At 50.8% G+C, this 21,142-nt stretch overlaps 1 protein-coding gene across 4 annotated transcripts in view; it reads left to right on the top strand.

The window, feature by feature from the left end:
* Positions 1-876: 876 nt before the first annotated feature.
* Positions 877-21,142, top strand: part of LOC144767947 (ly6/PLAUR domain-containing protein 5-like) — a 578,058-nt gene continuing 557,792 nt past the window's right edge. Inside the window, exon 1 of one of the 4 annotated variants that reach the window (XM_078651299.1) lies at positions 877-1,094. Coding sequence is in view for 2 of the 4 variants with exons in the window: in XM_078651296.1 (XP_078507422.1) it covers positions 935-1,094 (160 nt within the window). In the remaining 2 variants the exon portion in view is untranslated. The remainder of the gene's footprint in view (positions 1,095-21,142) is intronic. The other 3 variants (XM_078651296.1, XM_078651294.1, XM_078651297.1) reach the window with 3 other exon arrangements.

The raw sequence follows: 21,142 nt of genomic DNA, 5'->3' as shown, positions 1-21,142 counted from the left end.
TATCCTTGTCTTTGTGTCTGGTTCTCTTTTGTAACTTGCACCCGTCACTTTTCTCTTGTAACACACTTTTGCAACCTCTCACATTTTGTTTGCTTTTGATACTTGCACAAGTGCCACCATTGCCTACGTCACGTTGGTTCTTGTGTCTCAGTGTCTAGCATATATTGCACTATATTACCTCTAATTGTACTTTGTTTTCTCTTGTTACTTGCACACTTGTCACTTTTTCCTCCTGTAATGCACTGTTTGCAACCTAATCTATTTTGTTTGCTCACAACCGTCACTTTTACGTCTTGTAACTGAACGTTTGCTTTTGTAATTTGTTCACTTGTAATTTTGTCCTCATGTATCATTAACGTTCCTATTGTGAAGCGCTCTGACGCCTTCGAGTAAAGTCAGCGCTGTAGAAAAACGCATAAATTAAGAAATTAAAACGCATAAATAAATTAAAACGCATAAATAAATAAATAAATAAAAACAAACAATGACAATGTCGCATTTGAAGAAATGCACGAAGGAAGATGCACACAAGCTTCAGGCATCACTTGCGGGGCCAGATGAGTCAATTATAAAAAGATTCCCGTTGTGAAAGCAACGTTTAATTTTTCACGATTCGAAGCTATGATGGGTGACTTCGAAGTCATCCTAATCTACCGCCGGATCCCGGGATCGAACCGGGGACTCTGAGATCTTCAGTGGAGCGCTCTCCTAACGGCCACTCCGCGCTGCTGGAAACGCAGTGAACACAAACCGCGCTGAAGGCCTGACGAACCGCGGTCTCCTCAGCTCCCGAAGCAACCAAGGCCATGGCGGGGGGGGGGGGGGGGGGGCTACAGACCCCCACCCCACCCCACCCCCCCGGCGCGCCGGACATGACGTGGCCGCCGCCGCGCGCCCTGTGAGGGGCCTCCTCGGCCAGAGGGAGGCGCCTCGAATGGAAGTAAGGGCGGCCGCCCGCCCTCAGAGGTGCGCCCCTGAGGGGGCCGCGGGCGGGCGCCCTTCTTCTCAGGCAGGCGAACCGAAGGACAGCGCGGGGATGGAGGCGGGAAAGGCGGCCTTGGCGGGAGTGCTGGCGGCCGTCCTCCTGGCTCAAGGTATCTCGTTTATATATTTCTGCATTTTTATACAGCGCGGACTTTACCCGAAGGCGTCAGAGGCTTCACAATAGGAACAGAACTGAAACATAATGAGAAACATTACAAAAGAACAGATTACAAAAAGCAGACGTTACGTTACATAAGGTAAATTGTGAGCAAACAAAATACATGAGGTAGTAAAAATTGTGAGCAGCCAAAAATACATGAGGTAGTAAAAAGTGCACAAGAGGAAAAGTGACAAGTGTGCGGTTACAAGAGAAAACAAAGTATAATGTGAGGTATAATACTGCAATAAGTGCTAGACACTCAGGCACAAGAACAAGCGTTACGTAGGCAAAGGTGGCACTTGTGCAAGTATCAAAGGTAAAAACATGTGAGAGGTAGCGAACGTGTGTTATAAGGGCAGAGTGGTGTGTGCATGTTGCAAAAGGGCACCGAACACAAGTACATGGAAAATACTGCAAAAAGAAAGGCAGACACTCCAACCACAGGCATACACTGGGAAGGCACTTCCATGGTCATGGAAAGTAGAAATTATCAGTAGTGGGAAGTCTTCCTCCAATGACATGAGGGCGTGAATTACTTTTGGAGGTGTCTCTGGAGGAGGAGAACTTTGAGGTCAGTTTTGAAGGCCTGGGAGGAGGCGGTGGTCCGAAGCTGAGGCGGAAAGGAGTTCCAGATTCTCACTGCGTTGCCTGAAAAGGATTGGGCCATTGTTCTCTCCTTCTTGAAAGTGGGAGGTTCAAGCAGTAGATTCTCCGCATTGCGTGAAGGTCTAGAGCCTCCAGAGAGTTTCAGTTTATTCGCCAGGTAGCGGGGAGAGGAGGAGTGCAAGGCTTTGTGGGTGATACAAGCGGTCTTGTAGATAGCTCTAGGCTCAATGGGAAACCAGCGGAGGGTGGATAACATCGGTGTGATGTGATCGCTTCTTTTGGCCCCATAAATGAAACGAGCTGCTGAATGGAAGACAGACTTAAGTGGGGACAGGTGAGATTTGGGGAGGCCAGTAAGAACAGAATTGCTGTAGTCTAGACTGGAGAGGACCAGCGATTGCACCAGGGTTATAAGGTACTGCTCCGGGAAGAAGAAACAGATTCCCCAAAGAAGGCGCAGTTGGTAACGAGCAGATTTTGCAATAGAATTGATGTGGGGAGTTAGATTGAGTTTTTTGTCTAGAATGACACCAAGGGATTTTGCGCTGTCGGCAATGATGGGTTTATTGTTTAGTAGATTCATCTGATCCATCCATGATTGAACCGGGGGAGGAGAGAGTGAGGAGGAGAAGAGGAGGAATTCAGTTTTGGAGGGATTCAGAATCAATTGATGAGTTGACATCCAGTTTTGAATGAAGTCAAGAGTAGATCATAGGATGGAGAGATCATGAGTGGAGGCAACCTTGAGGTAGAGTTGAGTGTCGTCTGCATAGAGATGATAGTGAATCCCGGATTTGCTTAGGAGGTTTCCCACTGGTTCTAAGTAGAGATTGAACAATGTGGGTGCAAGTATAGAGCCTTGGGCAACACCTTGACCCACCGCCACAGGAGAAGAAAGACTGTTCGCTATTTTGATCATTTGAGATCTGTCAGAGAGGAAGGATGCAAACCATTTAAGCACAGTGCCCTCCATGCCCATTCTCTGTTGAAGAATATTGAGGAGGGTGTTGTGATTAACAGTGTCGAAGGCTGCGGAAAGGCAGGGGCCTCAGTGACCAGGGGACCTCAGTGACCACGGGGCAGCAGTGACCAGGGGGTCGCAGTGACCAGGGGGCAGCAGTGACCAGGGGGCCTCAGTGACCAGGGGGCCTCAGTGACCATTGGGACTCAGTGACCAGGGGGCCTCAGTGACCAGGGGGCCTCAGTGACCAGGGGTTAGCAGTGACAAGGGGTTAGCAGTGACCAGGGGGCCTCAGTGACCAGGAGGCAGCAGCGACCAGGGGGCCTCAGTGACCAGGGGGCAGCAGTGACCAGGGGGCAGCAGTGACCAGGGGGCAGCAGTGACCAGGGGGCCTCAGTGACCAGGGGGCCTCAGTGACCAGGGAGCAGCAGTGACCAGGGGGCAGCAGTGACCAGGGGGCCTCAGTGACCAAGGGGCAGCAGTGACCAGGGGGCCTCAGTGACCAGGGGGCAGCAGTGACCAGGGGTTAGCAGCGACCAGGGGGCCTCAGTGACCATTGGGCCTCAGTGACCAGGGGGCCTCAGTGACCAGGGGGCCTCAGTGACCAGGGGTTAGCAGTGACAAGGGGTTAGCAGTGACCAGGGGGCCTCAGTGACCAGGAGGCAGCAGCGACCAGGGGGCCTCAGTGACCAGGGGGCCTCAGTGACCAGGGGGCAGCAGTGACCAGGGGGCAGCAGTGACCAGGGGGCCTCAGTGACCAGGGGGCCTCAGTGACCAGGGGGCCTCAGTGACCAGGGGTTAGCAGTGACAAGGGGTTAGCAGTGACCAGGGGGCCTCAGTGACCAGGGGGCCTCAGTGACCAGGAGGCAGCAGCGACCAGGGGGCAGCAGCGACCAGGGGGCAGCAGTGACCAGGGGGCAGCAGTGACCAGGGGGCCTCAGTGACCAGGGGGCCTCAGTGACCAGGGAGCAGCAGTGACCAGGGGGCAGCAGTGACCAGGGGGCCTCAGTGACCAAGGGGCAGCAGTGACCAGGGGGCCTCAGTGACCAGGGGGCAGCAGTGACCAGGGGTTAGCAGCGACCAGGGGGCCTCAGTGACCAGGGGGCCTCAGTGACCAGGGGGCAGCAGCGACCAGGGGGCCTCAGTGACCAGGGGGCAGCAGTGACCAGGGGGCCTCAGTGACCAAGGGGCAGCAGTGACCAGGGGGCCTCAGTGACCAGGGGGCCTCAGTGACCAGGGGGCCTCAGTGACCAGGGGGCCGCAGTGACCAGGGATTAGCAGTGACCAGGGGGCCTCAGTGACCAGGGGGCAGCCTCAGTGACCAGGGGGCAGCCTCAGTGACCAGGGGGCAGCAGTGACCAGGGGGCCTCAGTGACCAGGGGGCAGCAGTGACCAGGGGTTAGCAGTGACCAGGGTGCCTCGGTGCCCCCCCCCCCCTACAAAGTATTCACTGACGTGCTTAAAACAAGAAGGGAAACTGATTGTAAAGGGGACTGGGTCAGGCATGTGTCTCAAAAGGACAACATATGCTACAACTATTGTCGTTCACTGTATAGCATGATTCACCCTTGTATATGATTTTTCTTCCCCAGCGCGCGTGCACCCACGATTGTAAATGTTTATTAGCTGCTTACCACTTGATTTAATGCTTAATATAAGCCCCATATAACTCATGTTTAGATTTTACTATATTGGTGACTATTATTCATGTTTGATTATTCACCTAATACCCTTATATCACCACGCTACTTCATATAGCCCCCTTTGTCCTCCCTGGACTATAATTGATTTGTTATGCATGAACTATTGATCTTATGTTTATTTTACTACCCATGTTTGACTCCAGTTCTGATTGTTACCTTCCCTACAACTGTAAAGCGCTCTGATATCCTTCGGGATCTAGTCCGCGCTATATAAAACTTTATAAATAAAATAAATAAAATCATGTTAGCCTTTCACCTTCATACATTAAATATCAATGCAAGTTGAAGAAATCTGTGGGAAATGCGTGGATTTTATGTCACAAGAGATCATGTGGTTAATGCCGTCACTGCCGATGAAAGTATATATAATGAGAGTCATACAACTGAATCCTGTTTGGGGAATAGTGACGTCTATTTATAACGCTACGAGGTCCCACCTTAAGACTGAAAGCACTGTAAATATGCAAGTCATTATCATAGCTGCCAAGGTTTCAGATGACTACGTGTGACATTTTCATAATTTCAGTGTAATTATGAGTGACATTTCAATGACTATGAGTGAAACTTTTTCGCAAGCAAATGAAACATATAAATAGCAGAAATTACACCCATTTGAGCAACAAGAAACTTTAAGAGGTCACTGAAGACACAACATGAGTCATCTCAAATTATTTAATGCCTTCATTCACTCTTTGTGGATGTAACCAGTTAACCTACAGGCATAACATTTTTGTGCGTTTCAAATGAGTGAAATATAAACTAAGAAAACTATGTCTCCAACTTATTTTGGCGATAACTAATTGGAATTACGGCCTACTACTGTTTAAATATATGCCAGCAGCGTTCAGTTCACAGTGAACTTCAGTACAGAACCAGAAAGACTTAGTGCACACCTCCCCCAGGCTGCCAGCTCACAAGTGCCTGGAGGAGCGAGTCTGCCTGGCAGAGCGCTTGCTATGTTATGTTATGTTATGATGAGTTTTATATAGCGCTCAGCTACTCCGAGGAGTGTCCCGGCGCTAGAAACCCAAGGCGGTACAGAGCGGGAGAGAGCAGACAGAACTTACTGAACAAAAAGCCACGACTTAAGGTCCTTCCTAAAAGCTAAAAGATTGACACTCATCCTCAGAGACAAAGGCAAGGCATTCCACAACTGTGGCGCCAAACGTTTGAAAGAGCGGCAGCCGCAGCGGGCACGCCTGATAGCTGGTACAAAGGCCAGGGAAGATGACCTGAGTGACCTAGATGGCTGATAAAATTCCATCCGTTTTCTAATGTATTTAGCGCCGATACCATGAAGTGCCTTAAAAGCCAGAGTAAGTGCTTTAAAAACAATGCGCTTCCAAATTGGAAGCCAATGGAGGGTATTTAAGAGGTCTCTAGCACTGGATCTCCGATGAAGACCGAAAATGGCGCGCGCGGCAGAGTTTTGAACAATTTGCAGACACGTTAGGAGAAATTCCGGACGGCCGAGATACAGCACGTTGGCGTAGTCCAGGCGAGAACCTATCAACGCCTGCACAGTCATTCTTCGGTGGGCCAAGGATAGTAATGGCAAGAATTTCCTAAGCATTTTTAGGAGACCAAAACATTTGCCCACTAGGCCCAGTATCTGAGGTTTCAGGGTGAGACCGTTGTCAACCTGAAATCCAAAGTTCTTGGCCACCGGAGAGGCGGCTGAGGGAGGAAACATGGCCGCAGCCCACCAAGATTTCCACCTCGGGTCAGAAGGGCACCCGAAGAAAAGCACCTCGGATTTATCGGAATTGCACTTGAGGCTGTTCTGCTGAAACCAGTCAAATACAGCCCCAAGACAACTTCTGATACTCTCTCCATTAGAGTCAGAGTTCTTGTCACACGAGAAGAGGAGCTGGGTATAATCTGCGTACGACACGATCTGGGCACCATGGGACTCTGCCAGTGCCGCCAAAGGGGTCATGTAGATGTTAAAAAGAGTAGGGCTCAAGATTGAGCCCTGAGTAACTCCTACCTCCAATGACGGCACTGGAGCAGAGAACGGGGGGCCCAGACCGTTTGTTGGCGGTCAGCTAGAAAAGACTCAAACCAACTGTACACCGTCCCCCTCAGACCAATCTCCCAGAGTCTTAAAAGGAGACAACTGTGGGGGACGGTGTCAAAGGCCGCCGAGAGATCTAGCATCACCAGCATTGCCTTGCCCACAGAGTACAAGATTTCTTTAATGGCCTCCGTGACTTCCAGCAGTGCTGTCTCCGTGCTCATATTAGCCCGGAAACCCGACTGGGTGTAGTGTAAGATGTTATTGGTCTCCAGGAAGTTGGCAAGAGACAGATGGGCGTGCTTCTCCACAACCTTCGCGAATGCTGGCAGAAGAGAAATGGGCCTATAGTTAGCGTGGGCTGTGGGATCCAGATTAGGTTTTTTCAGGAGTGGCAGTATGAGGGCCTGCTTCCAGGTTTGATGGACCACGCCTGTGCTGAGGGATAGATTGAGCACCGGGTTGACTAAAGGGTTGATCACTTGAGCAGTTTTTGAGAAAAATTTGGCAGGGCAAGGATCAAGCCTGACAGTGGGGGAGAGACACTCCCGGAGCTGCGGTCATGCCTAAAGGTGGGAAGGAGGCCTGGATGTTTTTGATTTTGCTGGCGAAGAAGTCAGCCAACTGAGTAACCCAAAGCTCAGAATGCGAGCTTTTGGGAGTGCTCCACGAAGGAGAAGTAAATTCCTTCACTAATAAGAATATTTCTTTACAGGAGTTTGTATCTGCCTCAATTCTTCTTGCAAAATAAGATTTTTTCTCCAAGGTGATGTCGCGGTGGTACGCCTTGATAGATTCCCTATATGCCTCTTTAGATGTTAAATCATACTGACGACGCCATACTCTTTCAGCTTTTTCACACTGCCGCCGCTTCTCCGCTAAGGCTGATGAAAACCAAGGGGCAGAAGCCAGGGGAGAGCTTTTTCTGTCCGCTTGGGAGGGAGCAAGTTTGTCCAGTCGCTTAACAAACCAAGTCTGCAAGCTTTCCAGGTCGGTCTCTAAAATGCCCGACATCTGGCAAGGAAAGGATAGTAGGGCCTGCGCCAGCATGTCCGGAGATACACAATGGAAGGCTCGGGAATTCTGCCATTGGCTGCCCTGCCCACTCGAAGATACTTTATCGGAGTGAATGATCTGAAAATTCACTAGATATTGATCAGACCACAGGACTGGCACTGGAGTAGATGTATCAATCGGGACAGTTGAAAACACTTGATCCAGTGTGTGGCCTTTGTTATGCGTGGGGGCAAATAAATACAGAGTGAGTCCCAATGGAGTGGTGGTGTCAATGATCTTAATAGTGTCTGCCGCGTCCTCCATATCCATATGGTTATTAAAGTCGCCTAAAAGCAGACAATGCTGTGATTTTAGGCATAAAGTGGAAACAACGGAGTAGAGCTCCTCATGGAAAGAGCCAATGGGGCCGGGAGGCCTATAAATCAATAGCCCCGAGCAGGATTGATATGGGGACAGGGACAGAGAAAATCCCAGGGCCTCACACCCCTGAATGTCGTCAGTCTGGATAATGGAGCAGGCAACTCGCTTGTCCACCACCATCACAACACCTCCGCCCCTTCCGTTGGCTCGGTCCTTCCTAAAAATGACATAGTTAGGAGGGAGCGCCGTGGCTATATTGGGGCCCGAGCAATCGCCTGGTGATGTCGCAGTGGTGCTTGTGCTTAGGGCCGTCTCTGGGCTGCTGTAAATCCACCTGCATGAGAGTCTGCTAGCTGCAGACTTGAAGTCGTTAGAGTTGCCACTCTGATATCTGGCGCTATGATGCAGCAGACCAGCTGCTCTCTTGACCTGGCCACGGCAAGCTCGAGCACACCAGTAGAGTACATTCACTGCTGCTGCCTGCTGCAAAGCTAGTGGGCCTTTGGTGAGGGGCTGGAATGTCTACCTCGTGGCAAATCTAAATAATCGTGCAGCATAGTTTATTTATATTTTATTTATTTATTTATAAAGTTTTATATAGCGCGGACTAGATCCCGAAGGATATCAGAGCGCTTTACAGTTGTAGGGAAGGTAACAATCAGAACTGGAGTCAAACATGGGTAGTAAAATAAACATAAGATCAATAGTTCATGCATAACAAATCAATTATAGTCCAGGGAGGACAAAGGGGTCTATATGAAGTAGCGTGGTGATATAAGGGTATTAGGTGAATAATCAAACATGAATAATAGTCACCAATATAGTAAAATCTAAACATGAGTTATATGGGGCTTATACTAAGCATTAAATCAAGTGGTAAGCAGCTAATAAACATTTACAATCGTGGGTGCACGCGCGCTGGGGAAGAAAAATCATATACAAGGGTGAATCATGCTATACAGTGAACGACAATAGTTGTAGCATATGTTGTCCTTTTGAGGCACATGCCTGACCCAGTCCCCTTTACACTCAGTTTCCCTTCTTGTTTAAAGCACGTCAGTGAATACTATGTAGGGGGGGCACCGAGGCACCCTGGTCACTGCTAACCCCTGGTCACTGCTGCCCCCTGGTCACTGAGGCCCCCTGGTCACTGCTGCCCCCTGGTCACTGAGGCTGCCCCCTGGTCACTGAGGCTGCCCCCTGGTCACTGAGGCTGCCCCCTGGTCACTGAGGCCCCCTGGTCACTGAGGCTCCCCCCTGGTCACTGAGGCTGCCCCCTGGTCACTGAGGCCCCCTGGTCACTGCTAACCCCTGGCCACTGCTGCCCCCTGGTCTCTGAGGCCCCCTGGTCACTGAGGCCCCCTGGTCACTGCTGCCCCTTGGTCACTGAGGCCCCCTGGTCACTGCTGCCCCCTGGTCACTGAGGCCCCCTGGTCGCTGCTGCCCCCTGGTCACTGAGGCCCCCTGGTCACTGAGGCCCCCTGGTCACTGCTGCTCCCTGGTCACAGCTGCTCCCTGGTCACTGCTGCCCCCTGGTCACTGCTGCCCCCTGGTCACTGAGGCCCCCTGGTCACTGCTGCCCCTTGGTCACTGAGGCCCCCTGGTCACTGCTGCCCCCTGGTCACTGAGGCCCCCTGGTCGCTGCTGCCCCCTGGTCACTGAGGCCCCCTGGTCACTGAGGCCCCCTGGTCACTGCTGCTCCCTGGTCACAGCTGCTCCCTGGTCACTGCTGCCCCCTGGTCACTGCTGCCCCCTGGTCACTGAGGCCCCCTGGTCACTGAGGCCCCCCGGTCGCTGCTGCCTCCCGGTCACTGAGGCCCCCTGGTCACTGCTAACCCCTGGTCACTGCTAACCCCTGGTCACTGCGGCCCCCTGGTCACTGCGGCCCCCTGGTCACTGCGGCCCCCTGGTCACTGCGGCCCCCTGGTCACTGCGGCCCCCTGGTCACTGCTGCCCCCTGGTCACTGAGGTCCCCTGGTCACTGAGGCCCCCAGGGCAGACGCCTTGCCGAATATATAGACAGGCAAAGGTGCTGCCTCATAGATCCACATGTGTCTAGCACGGTGTGCAGGAGACGGCAATTATTTAATCACCGATTGAGCAGCCACGAGCGCTGATAAGACACTGGCTGACACGGCTGCCAATAATAATGTATGCTTTCTTTTAGCCTGCGCCAGAACCCGGGCCCAAGTGAAATAAACGACATAATGCACGCATCCCCAACCCAGGAAGGAGGCAGTAGGACATAAATACCGGTTGTGTCAGTGCGAGCCCCAAGCTAAACGTTAGCTCCAACGTGGTTTTAAGTCAGCCCAATTGACCAACTACTATACGCCGGGCTATGAGTCAGACACACATACTAATCTCAACAATGGTGCTGAGTTAAAACGTCATCAGAAGGATGAAAGGAACAGCCAGCCCTGCTGAAACCTCAACTCAAACCTGAAAATTGCAGAAAATGAAATTATTGAGGGAGTCACTGCATCTCATGAGGCCAGCAAGTCAAAGTTACCGTCGAGGATGGCAAGCAGCCTGACTACATGGTAATAAGAAACTAAAACAGACTTGGATGGCTAGTACTACAGTCTGAACACACTTCAACTTTACCACCACGCCAATCGAGGGTTTGCCGCCCGCCTCCTGAGTCCTCCACAGACTTTGAGACAGGCATGACAGCGTTTTGGATTAAAAAATATCGTTCTTTCTAAATTCAATATTTACACAGATCAATTAGATTTATTTTAAACTGATAAACTCTACTTGAAAACAAATTATTATATCTTTGAAAAAGGAAGGCAAAAGTGGCAGTACTAACCGATACGCTTTTTCATAAAAATCATATGTACGAAGTAAGGGGATATAATTGGTTAGCACACATACTGCCAGTGAATCTGGAAGTGGGAACGGGGAGGAGCGGACTCACCCAGCTGGTCCTGCTGATCTTTTACCTTGATGTTTCTCATTCTGTGTGAGCAGCCTTTTGCATTGTGCCTAAGATAACGCCGGCCGGGGAAAGCAGGGCCCATTGGTCCTGCAGAGAACGGCCAGACAGCTCGAACTCGAAGAAAGAAGTAGCCAGACTCTTCCGATTGCCTGTACCCCCCACTGCAATTGGTGCTCCTTAACTCCGTAATGTGAAGGTCACAGGCTCAGGCTGCAGCACTCTCACTCGGCCAAGCTCCCGTCTCGGAAATAAGTAATCGCTGGCAGCCATAAAATGATTCTGCCCCACAGCGCGGAGGGCCCGGCCGTGTAGGATTTGCGTTGATCAGCGGTTGCAAGCAGCTGAGCCCCATGATTCTGGCGCCCCCGCGGCGCTAGCCATTTTCAGCTAGCCTCCACCTCCAATTTCATACAATTTAACTCTCAGCGCGAACCTTGTCAGCAGGACGTGACATCACGTCCCCACACGGCGCCACCGCCAAGTTGCCACATAACTTAACTGCGGCAGCAGGCAGGGCAGATATAATGTAACATTGTAGCACTGAGAGCAGTGCAGGTCGGATCTTTAAATGTTACATACATCTGAGCCTGCTGGCAAAGGAAGTCTGCTGCGGCCCGGCCAGTGCACCTCACACAGGTGTCAGAGGCATCAGCGCACGCACTAGCTTCTGGGTAGGCTAAGGCAGTCAGTTTTAGCCTGTCAGGTTATTAGCAAAAATGCGTGATAATGCATTTCAGTGCAGTGATGCGGGATCACCACACTGAAATGCGTTAGATCATTTTGAAAAGCATGGGCATACCTTGCTAGTCCCACTGCAGGGACCACCGACATTGAATCTCTCCCCTCCGCCGCCGCAAAAGCCACACCAGCAGCCACAGCGGGAGGGGCGTGTTCGCTACGGGACTCCATTTCCCAGAAGCCCTAGCGACGGAGCACGTCGCCACACCTCTGTCCTGCGCCAGGAGGCGCTTCAAAAGGAGGCCAGCCCCGGTGAAGCGGGGGGATCATTTTGAAAAGCGTGGGCATACCTTGCTAGTCCCACTGCAGGGACCACCGACATTGAATCGCTCCCCTCCGCCGCCGCAAAAGCCACACCAGCGGCCAGAGCGAGAGGGGCGCGTTCGCTACAGGACTCCATTTCCCAGAAGCCCTAGCGGCGGAGCACGCTGCCACACCTCTGTCCTGCGCCAGGAGGCGCTTCAAAAGGAAGCCAGCACCCGCTTCGCGGGTTCGCACGCGGGTCGGCGCCGGGACAAGGGCGGGACCATCTAAGGCCATCATAGGCCAGAGGAGGCCGGGTCGGGACACCCCCCTTGGTACTGAACTAAGAAAAGAAGGAAAAGGATTTAAGGTACAGATACCCTTTGACTATCTCAACTTTCGTACAGGTCACTCCCAAGCGTCATCATAGTGGAACTGTCGAACTATTTGCTGGGTAGTTGTTACTGATTCAGTGTCCGCTATCAAAAGCTATTACGCTATGGCTTGCAAAGGGGGCTCTAGAAAACCTTCCTCCCAGAGTGACTTGCTTAGGGGAACGATGGACTATTATATTAAGAGTGCAATACTCCCCATTGCCAGTGAATTAGAGAGAATAGAACATTCCCCAGCCATGGATAGTTCTCCCAGTATGTGTTCCCCTTCACAGACTGCCAATGCAGCCCCAGCTATATCATTACTGGAAGAACTAAATAAAATGTGTAAATCCACGTACCCTCCTCTGGAATCAGGAAACGTGCAAACTAGTGCTCCTATTTCCCCTATAGCAACGACTAGTCCTAGGTTTAGTTGTTCATTTCAACTAACCCAAATGCTACAGGGTACTCCCCTCACAACACGACCAATAGTAAACTCACAATCCGCAGTTTCCAACCAGGTGTTTTCTGCTAAAAGGAAGAGATATGGGGTCAAACAAACGGGGAGTCAGGTCAAGCAACAAAAACTAAATTCAAATCCCCCACTGCCTAACACTCCCAGCAGTGCAACATCGAAAGCATTCACCCAGGCTTCTTTACTGGCCTCGTTTGAAAATATAATGAAGTCAATAATTTCCCCGTTGATTGATAAATTGACTAGCTTAGGGGATAGGCTCACGGGTGTCGAGGAAGCAATTAAGGCTAATTCGTTACATATAAAAACGATGGCAGGACCCTCTCAACTGCAGCGTCCAGCCCCCACAGAAATGCCCAATACCACCATACAAAGTAGGACCACCCGTAATCAATCAGTAACCCCGCATAGTAAAAACTTAAACCTCTCAAAAGCCGCCACAACTTTACGGAGTTCTTACCCTAGAGTTGGGCCGAACAAAGAAACGTCATTTCAAAAGAGAATAGCGGTTAATTATGACAATATGTCACATAAAACCAATCATCTACATTTGCCACCAGAGGCCGCTCCCATTGTGTGTGTCCTCTCAGGTGTACCAGAACTCCCAAAGGGGATACACGAAAGCCATCAGGTCCTAAGAAACAAGGTAGTGTTCTGGCTAACTAAAAATAGACCCCTGCCACCCAACATCGATGGCACCATACTAAGCGTTAGAAGGGTGGGCTGGCTAGGACCTCTCCAAAAAGATATTGCGGGCGATTTGGTACTTGTAAAATTTAGGAATAAACATGTCGTCCCATTCCTCCAATCTTGGCAGCCACAAATAGGAGATGGGCCTATATCTATCTGGAGTCTAAGTGAATTCTACCCTAGAACATTATATGTCTTGTCGCACCACCAAAAAGAACAGAACATCCACCGGGTGGGCACAAGTGGTCTTGTACCGTGTGGTCGCTTCACCCCCACGTACAATTAATCTGATCTACTCTCTCGCTCTTCAATGATTAGCTGATTTATCCTATTGATTTAATCTTAGTTTAACAGATGCTACTTTTTATGAAATGAAATCTACTGATGTATTTGTGTATACTTATGTACTGTTGTTGTTTCTATGATTTTTTATAATTTTTAAATTGATTTTATCATTTTTTGTTTGTGATTGTATTGCTCATGCTTTTATGAATTGTTTTTACGTTTCGAATAAAGCTCTTTGAATTTGAAAAAAAAAAAGAAAAAATTGAAATGCGTTAGCGTCACGCCTGATGCGTGATACTTGGCAGGACTGATTGCTTAAATATTCTGTTAAATACAAAACAAGCTAGGCTTCCACCTAATGAACAGAGATATTTGAGGCCTAATGTGCAAAGCTATTTTGCGGCCCCAAGGCGTGTGATTCACAAATGACAGGGTTTGCAAATATGAAATGGCTTTTTTAATGTACTAAACCCCCTTTGTGATTGGATAACAGTTTCCTACATCGCAAAACGGATTTAGAAGACAAAACCAATCAGTATTCAGCAGCGGCGTGTTTAGAGCATCCATTCTAAATAGTGATTCGTTTTAGTATGTATAAAAGTATTTTAACCAAAATCCGGTAGCGCATCTTTGGAAAGAGACAGGTTCCTGAGTTGGGTGGTAACACGTTTGCAATTGTGAATGTAATAAAAACAAGTTTGTTGGGAAGTAGGCAGTGATCCAGAGGCCCAGTGCAACTCACAAACATTCCTAAAAAATAAACATTTCTTATTTAACTGCAGCCCAATTTCCTTTATCTAAAAGTAGGCTGCAGTTATTTAAATGCGATCGCAGATATGGCGTTCTACTGACCAGAGCAGGACACCGTCCATGCCTTAGATGGCATCCGCCCATAGTGACTTGCAGTTTGTGCCCTATTACTATTGATGAGGTTTGCCGGATTGCAACCTACTATAATTCAGAATTTTGGGAACTGACCTGTAAGTACAATTTGCAACAACTTTTTGCCAATGATTTTGGTACACCAGGCTCTTAGAGTTTAAGACAAAAAATATACATTTGTAGTAATATTCAGTCAGACTATACCTAGTGGTAACCTCTTAAACAATTTTCCCTTAGAAGGATGCACTCCAGAATGTAACTGATAACACTTTTGCATTTCTTCTAAAAAGGATAAACCTTTGTCACTGTAAAGCCTGAAATGGCTCCATCCATTAAAGCCGTTCACCCGCCAACGCAGCCTTTAGATTTTCGGATTAACCAATTGCACATGTTTACATTTCTTTCAGGTAGCAGGCATCCCAGCGAGAAGGATTTTTTCTTCTTTTCCTGTATGCCTCTACCTTCGCTTCACAGAACAGACCACTACCCTTCCATTAAATACAGAGACACCCAAAGAGCCATAATCATTCATTCCCTAATTGTGTTTTTTTAAAGTATGTGCACTGTTATTGTAAAAGTTAAAAACAGAATGGGAATATGATACATAATTAAACCTGCCCATATCAGCCAGGTTATCCAGAAGCCATTTAGAGGTAGAGATGCCTTGTTTTTTCATTGCTACTCATGCCTCATGGTGTCGAACTCTGTCTAATCAGCCCGCTTGCAAGGTGCTTGTTAGACCTGGCACCTTTGGCGTGGTTTTCCCTGTCTTTTTGCCTCTACCTCCTGTATTTTTGACGCTATGCTGGATTTCGTTTTTGCTGGTTTAGATGCTTTGGGAACTTTGCCACTGCTGATCAGTGTCAAAGTGCAAGTGCTCCCTGAGTAAATTGTTACTGTAATTCGTTATCCATGATTAGCATATTTGAATTACCAAGAAGTCCCTATTAAAGTGCACTCAGTGTGCCAGGGCTGGTGATTCAAATGCTACTGGTGGGCCTGCAGCACTGATTGTGCCACCCACATGAGTAGTGTTAGACCTGGCACCTTGGTGTGAGTCTCCCTTCCTCTTTTTGCTGATGTGCCTCCGATGTTTTGCTGGTGTTCGATGCTCAGGGCACTGCGCCACGGCCAATCCATGCCGCAGTGCAAGTGCTCCCAATGTAAAGTGTATATGCAATTGATTTCCATGATTGGCTTATTTGGTTTACTATCAGTCCCCAGTAACGTGCACGAGGAGTGCCGGGGCTTGTAGATACAAATGCTGCTGGTTGACTTGCAGCGCTGATTGCGCCACCCACGGAAGCGGTCTTGTAAGATGTGTCTCGGGTCCGCCATTGCGGACCCCGCGTACAGTCTCGTACTGCACGCTGATTGCGCAAGTGCCCACACTTGCCAGTCCCTGAACCTTCCCTAACCTCCATATCAGTCACCTCTATGGTAAGCCTACGGGCAGGGTGCGTTGCGAGCGTAAGGTAGGACAAGCCTAGAGTGTGGCATGTCCTAGTAGTGAATTACCGCCTTTTTGGTTCTTCACTATTGAAGGGCTACCTGTTCTCTTAGGCCAGACGAGCTGTCGGAGCTATTACACGCTATAGTCCCGGCAGGCTCCGGGAACACGGTAGCAGATCAAGTTTAGTATGCCTGAACTCAGAATAATAAAATACTTCCTTTAGTAAGGTTTATTTTAATATCCTGTGTTTGCAAACGCTACTTTTAGAAAGTTAGCCTTTGCTCGCCTGACTGTTCAACCGCCTCTGCCAGGATGTGTATCTGCTGTCTGGGTTTGTGTGAGTGACAGGGCTGGGAGATTCCCGGGGATAGTCGGGTGCTCCAGGTGGTGAATGGGGTGCTTACACCAGGATGGGTGGGCGGAGTAGTCCTTGACTCTGAATAGGGTTGTGCTCCTCCACCACGATGCTGGCTCCACCGCCCGCAGAGCGTCTGATGTCTCTGCCCTGAACCCTGAAAGAAGACGGCAGCGTCCTGTCAACAAAGTACTCCAGAACTGGGTTGAACCAGGCTCAGGTCCCTTGGCCTGCAAAGACAAAAGAATCGCAGTATAAATATAGGAGCTCCGCTCCTTACAAATCAGATCCAGTTTTGACCACGACGAACCTCTGCCTGACTAGAAGGACCAAGAGAAGCTGAAGGACGGAAACCAGTCTGTATCCTGTTAGACTGGCCTGCAGTGGTGCCTTGCTGAGAACGGAGAGGAAAGGACCAGAAAGGACTTTGTAGACTTGTGCCTGAAACGATCTCCAAGGGCTTGATCGAGAGCTTGCCCCCTGAACGGAACCCCAGGACCACTGGGTTCTATCTGCTTGTGCCCGTCTGCTGCTGGGCCTTAGTTCTTATTCCCTCGCCAGAGTTGTGACTCGGGTGCCTTCGCCCCCTCCCAGGTCGTGACAGCTCGGAGCCTGGTCGCCCCGCCGTAGAGAGCCCCGCTCATCCCTGAGTCGCTCTACGCTTCAGTGCCGGGCAGCCCGCTTTACTGTCACCTCGCCGCTAACGGAGCGCGTTGTGTGCCTCTCATCTCTCCAGCCGGAATCTGCACGGAGAACATTTCCATAGCCTCGGACGGTCCGTACGTGGCAACGTACCCGACTGTCTCGCTTTGTCCTCCTGCATACCAAGGCTCGTGCCGCACCTCAAGAAAGGCCTCCCCGTACAGTGGTACCGGAAGCCTGGTGCTGCACCCGTCTGCCCGAGAACACGACGCCCCTCACAGATCCACGAGTACGACCTGGCGTGCTAAGAAGTAGTACGCCCCGCAGGCCTGAACGGCGCCTCGCCCCGTGAGCTGCATCGATCCCGGATCGCCGCAACCCTCCACAGTCTAGCTCCCCCGCCTCGCTCCTCGAGGGGGACCGAGCCGGAGAGATCCTCTGGAGAACCGTCGGCCTCGTTCGGGGTCAGCCCTCACCAGCCACACCTGAAACGCCTCAGACTTCCACAGCAAAGTACACTTGAACTCCGTCCCGAGTTCATATTGGATCCAGGGTCCGCAACGTTCTTATTTCCCTGTCTTCGTACCTTGCCGAACAACGAACATTGAAAGACTAAGTTTGCCTATTGTAATCTGGTGGCCCCCATTCGCTAAACGTTATTGTTGGTCTTGTGATAATTCTGCTCGAATATATCTTTTATATAAAGTATACGTATTTTTGATACAACCATTTGACTGGTGTCCATTTGTGGTGGGTCAGGGGGTTTACTGTGTGTGATCATAAATGCTTAACTTACTATCGCCCTGAAGATTAGCCTTGTCTGCTCGGGCCACGTTGCCTAGAGGGTGAGCAGGGTTATTCAAAGGAGTAGTTCCCTTGCCCTGACGATTGGGTTCCAGAGTCCCTGCTTGTCACAAGTACCTACCTGTGCCAACCAGAGACCTTCGGGTTCCAACATTGGTACCAGCGGTGAGGATTTCGGATTTGCATTTATGATTTATATACAGTGAATTACTGATCACCACGTAGTGAGAGCAGACCAAATAACGAAGCCACAGATTACATTCTCGCCGAGAGATCTTCAATCTCCCAACCATGCCTGGCTCACTTCCGGTACAAGCACCCTCCGTTGTACTCTCTGTGATCTCTGGAATCGACGATGTTGACTGGGAAGGGCTAGAAAATTGCAGACTCGCGCAATTGAGAGCCCTGTGCGAAAAGTTTCGAGTTTCCCAGGCGGGCTGCAAAACCAACGCAACACGGCACTGAGATCCTGGAAAGAGTCCAGAGAGCCAGCAAATCGGGTGGTGGTGGATCCACCTGATAGCCTTATCGAGGTGCAGGGAGGCCCGTCGTCAGAAGAGCTGGCGGACAGGGCCGCAACCAGAGCGCATGAAGTGGAGATGGCCAGATTGAAGGGTCAGATGGCCATGGAAGAGAAAAGGCTCCAGCTGGAGCATGAGATACGCATAAAAGAATTGGAGCTGAAAGCAAAGAGCTTGGACGCAGCTCCTGGTGGCAGCACAACGCCAGCCCAGGTAGAGTCAAGGGTCTACGTACCGAAAGATGTGGTGAAGGAGTACTTTAAGGGAGATGACATAGGACAGTGGTTCCGGGCCTACGAGGTAGCCATGTCTTCCCACCGGGTCCCTGAGAAGGATTGGGGAGCGGGGTTGTGGGGACGGTTCCTGACTGAGGGGCGGGATACCCTGTTAGATCTCCCTTCCGAAGAGTCCAATTCCTACCACGAATGAAAGAAGCCCTGATGAATCGGTTTGGTTTAACTCCTGAAATGTACAGACAGCGGTTTAGGAAGTGTGTGAAGATTCAAGGGGGTACGTATGTGGAGTATGTGACCTTTTTCTGCAGAGCGCTGGATGGTTGGGTGAAGGGTAGTAAGGTAAATGATTTTCAAGGGCTGCTTGATTTGATAGCATGGGAGCACTTGTTGGATAATTGTTTTCCTGAGTTACGCCAGCACCTGATCGATAGCAAGCTGTCCAACCCGAGGAAGCTTGCTGAGGAAGCGGACCGCTGGCTTAGCACCAGGGTCCACAAGGGTCCAGTGGGAGACTCAGCCAAAGGCGGGCAGGGTCCCCAGCAGAAGAGTGGGGGGACAAGGGAAAACAGAAAGGGTTCCAAAAAGGCTCCCAAAGTAATCCCCAAGGGAACTAAGGGAAAGGTTCTCAGTCTTCCCCACCCCCGAAATCAACCGGGGTCCCGACAGGTAAACCTGTTCAAAAGGGGCCCATTACCTGTTTTAGGTGTGGCGACCTGGGTCACATTGCCTCTGATCCTAAGTGTCGCTTATTTCCGAAACCCGCGCCCACTGGTGCTCCCCCCCCCCGGCAACTAGCTAATATTAACTTTGGGGAGGAAGTAGCCGTCCAAATGGGTGGGGATCCCGTTCAGATGACCCTAGTCTCGTTAGGAGACAGTGAGATGGTCCCCGAAAACTACCTGCCCAGTAACACTAAGAAATATGCGCAGGTAGTGACCATCAACGGTAAGAAGGCGGAGGCTCTTCGAGATACAGGAGCCAGTGTGACTGCAGTGAGGCAGCACCTCGTGTCTCAAGAGCAGTTGGTACCGCACGCCTACTGTAGGGTTGTCCATGCGGACAATTCTGAGAGCCATTGTCCGATGGCTCAGGTTCCCTTTGAGTGGGGGGTCTCAGGTACTCTGCAAGTCGCTGTGAGGACCTCCATGCCTGTAGATTGTCTGCTAGGGAACGATTTGAAGAACTCCCCTTGGGGAAAGGTGGAGAAAACGACTCATCTACGGATGGTGGGTCTACCCGACTGGGCGTGCGTGACCACACGGTCCATGGCAGCCAGTAGGGGTGTTGAAGAGGTCCTGGAGCCTGAAGGAGAGGCCCAGGAACCGGCCTTAGAGAGGCGGCACCAGGGGCGCGGACAGCCGGTCCCCGATGTTCCCACAGCCCAGGAGGAAGCAGACCTCGAGGGGAATGCCCTGGAGCCTACGGGGGAACAGATCGCTGAACTGGGAGACTTGCCTGAGCTGACCCATTGGCAGCAAGAAGGAGGTCCCTCCAGGGAAGAATTCTGTGAGGAGCAGAAAAAGTGCCCTTCTCTAGCGGGTATGCGGCAGCAGGCTGCAGACCAGGCCAATGGTGTTCGGTCCGGGAACACACTTGGTGTACTGAGAGAACGATCTCCTGTATTCAGAGCCTAAGGCTGCTGAACCTGGGTCAGCCCGTGTGCTGGTGGTACCCCAGAAGTTCAGGGCCTTCCTACTGGGTCTGGCTCACGATGTGCCGTTAGCAGGACATCTGGGGATGGACAAGACCTATGACAGGCTTGTCACCCACTTTTACTGGCCCCAGATGCATCGGAGCTCAGACGCTCATTGCAGAACTTGCCAAACTTGCCAGGCAAGTGGTAAGTGCGGAGGGAAGAACAAGCCTCACCTCCAACCATTCCCCGTCGTCAGTACCGCCATTCCAGCGAGTGGGAATTGACATTGTGGGGCCTCTGGACACCAAGACAGCCCTGGTTCATCCTGGTCTTGGTGGACCATGCCACCCGGTACCCAGAAGCCATCCCTCTGAGAACAGTGACGGCCCCCGTGGTGGGACGAGCGCTGATGGGAATTTTCTCTCGAGTAGGATTCCCTCTAGAGGTGGTGTCTGACAGAGGTACCAACTTCATATCGAAATATATGAAGTCCCTTTGGCAAGAGTGTGGTGTAACGTACAAGTTCACCACCCCTTACCACCCCCAAGGAAACGGGTTGGTTGAGAGATTCAACCGAACCCTGAAAGGCATGATTATGGGCCTGGAAGGACCAATGAGGCGTAAGTTGGACGTCCTCTTACCCTGCCTACTGTTTGCGTACCGAGAGGTGCCACAGAAGTCGCTCGGGTTCAGTCCCTTCGAGCTTCTGTACGGTCACCCGGTCCGAGGACCTCTGAGTCTGGTTAGGGACGGCTGGGCGCAATCTCCCAGGAAACCTCCCCAGAATGTATATAGCTACATGCTGGCCTTCCGAACCCAGACCCGGCGATTCAGGAAACTTACTGAGGCAAACCTGGAAGCCAGCCAGGAGGAGATGAAGCGGTGGTACGACCAGAATGCCACTCTGGTAGAGCTTCAGCCTGGACAAAAGGTGTGGGTCTTGGCCCCAGTGGAGCCCTGTGCACTTCAGGATAAGTGGACGGGTCCATTTGAGGTTGTGGAGTGCAAGAGTCCTGTCACCTACCTGGTGAACTGGCAAACTCCCAGGAACCCTTT

The sequence above is a fragment of the Lissotriton helveticus genome, chromosome 7 (genome assembly GCF_964261635.1).
Source record: "Lissotriton helveticus chromosome 7, aLisHel1.1, whole genome shotgun sequence".
Lineage (NCBI taxonomy): Eukaryota > Metazoa > Chordata > Amphibia > Caudata > Salamandridae > Lissotriton > Lissotriton helveticus.
The sequence above is the reverse complement of the archived record's forward strand: the minus strand, read 5'-3'. Positions and strand labels throughout refer to the sequence as shown.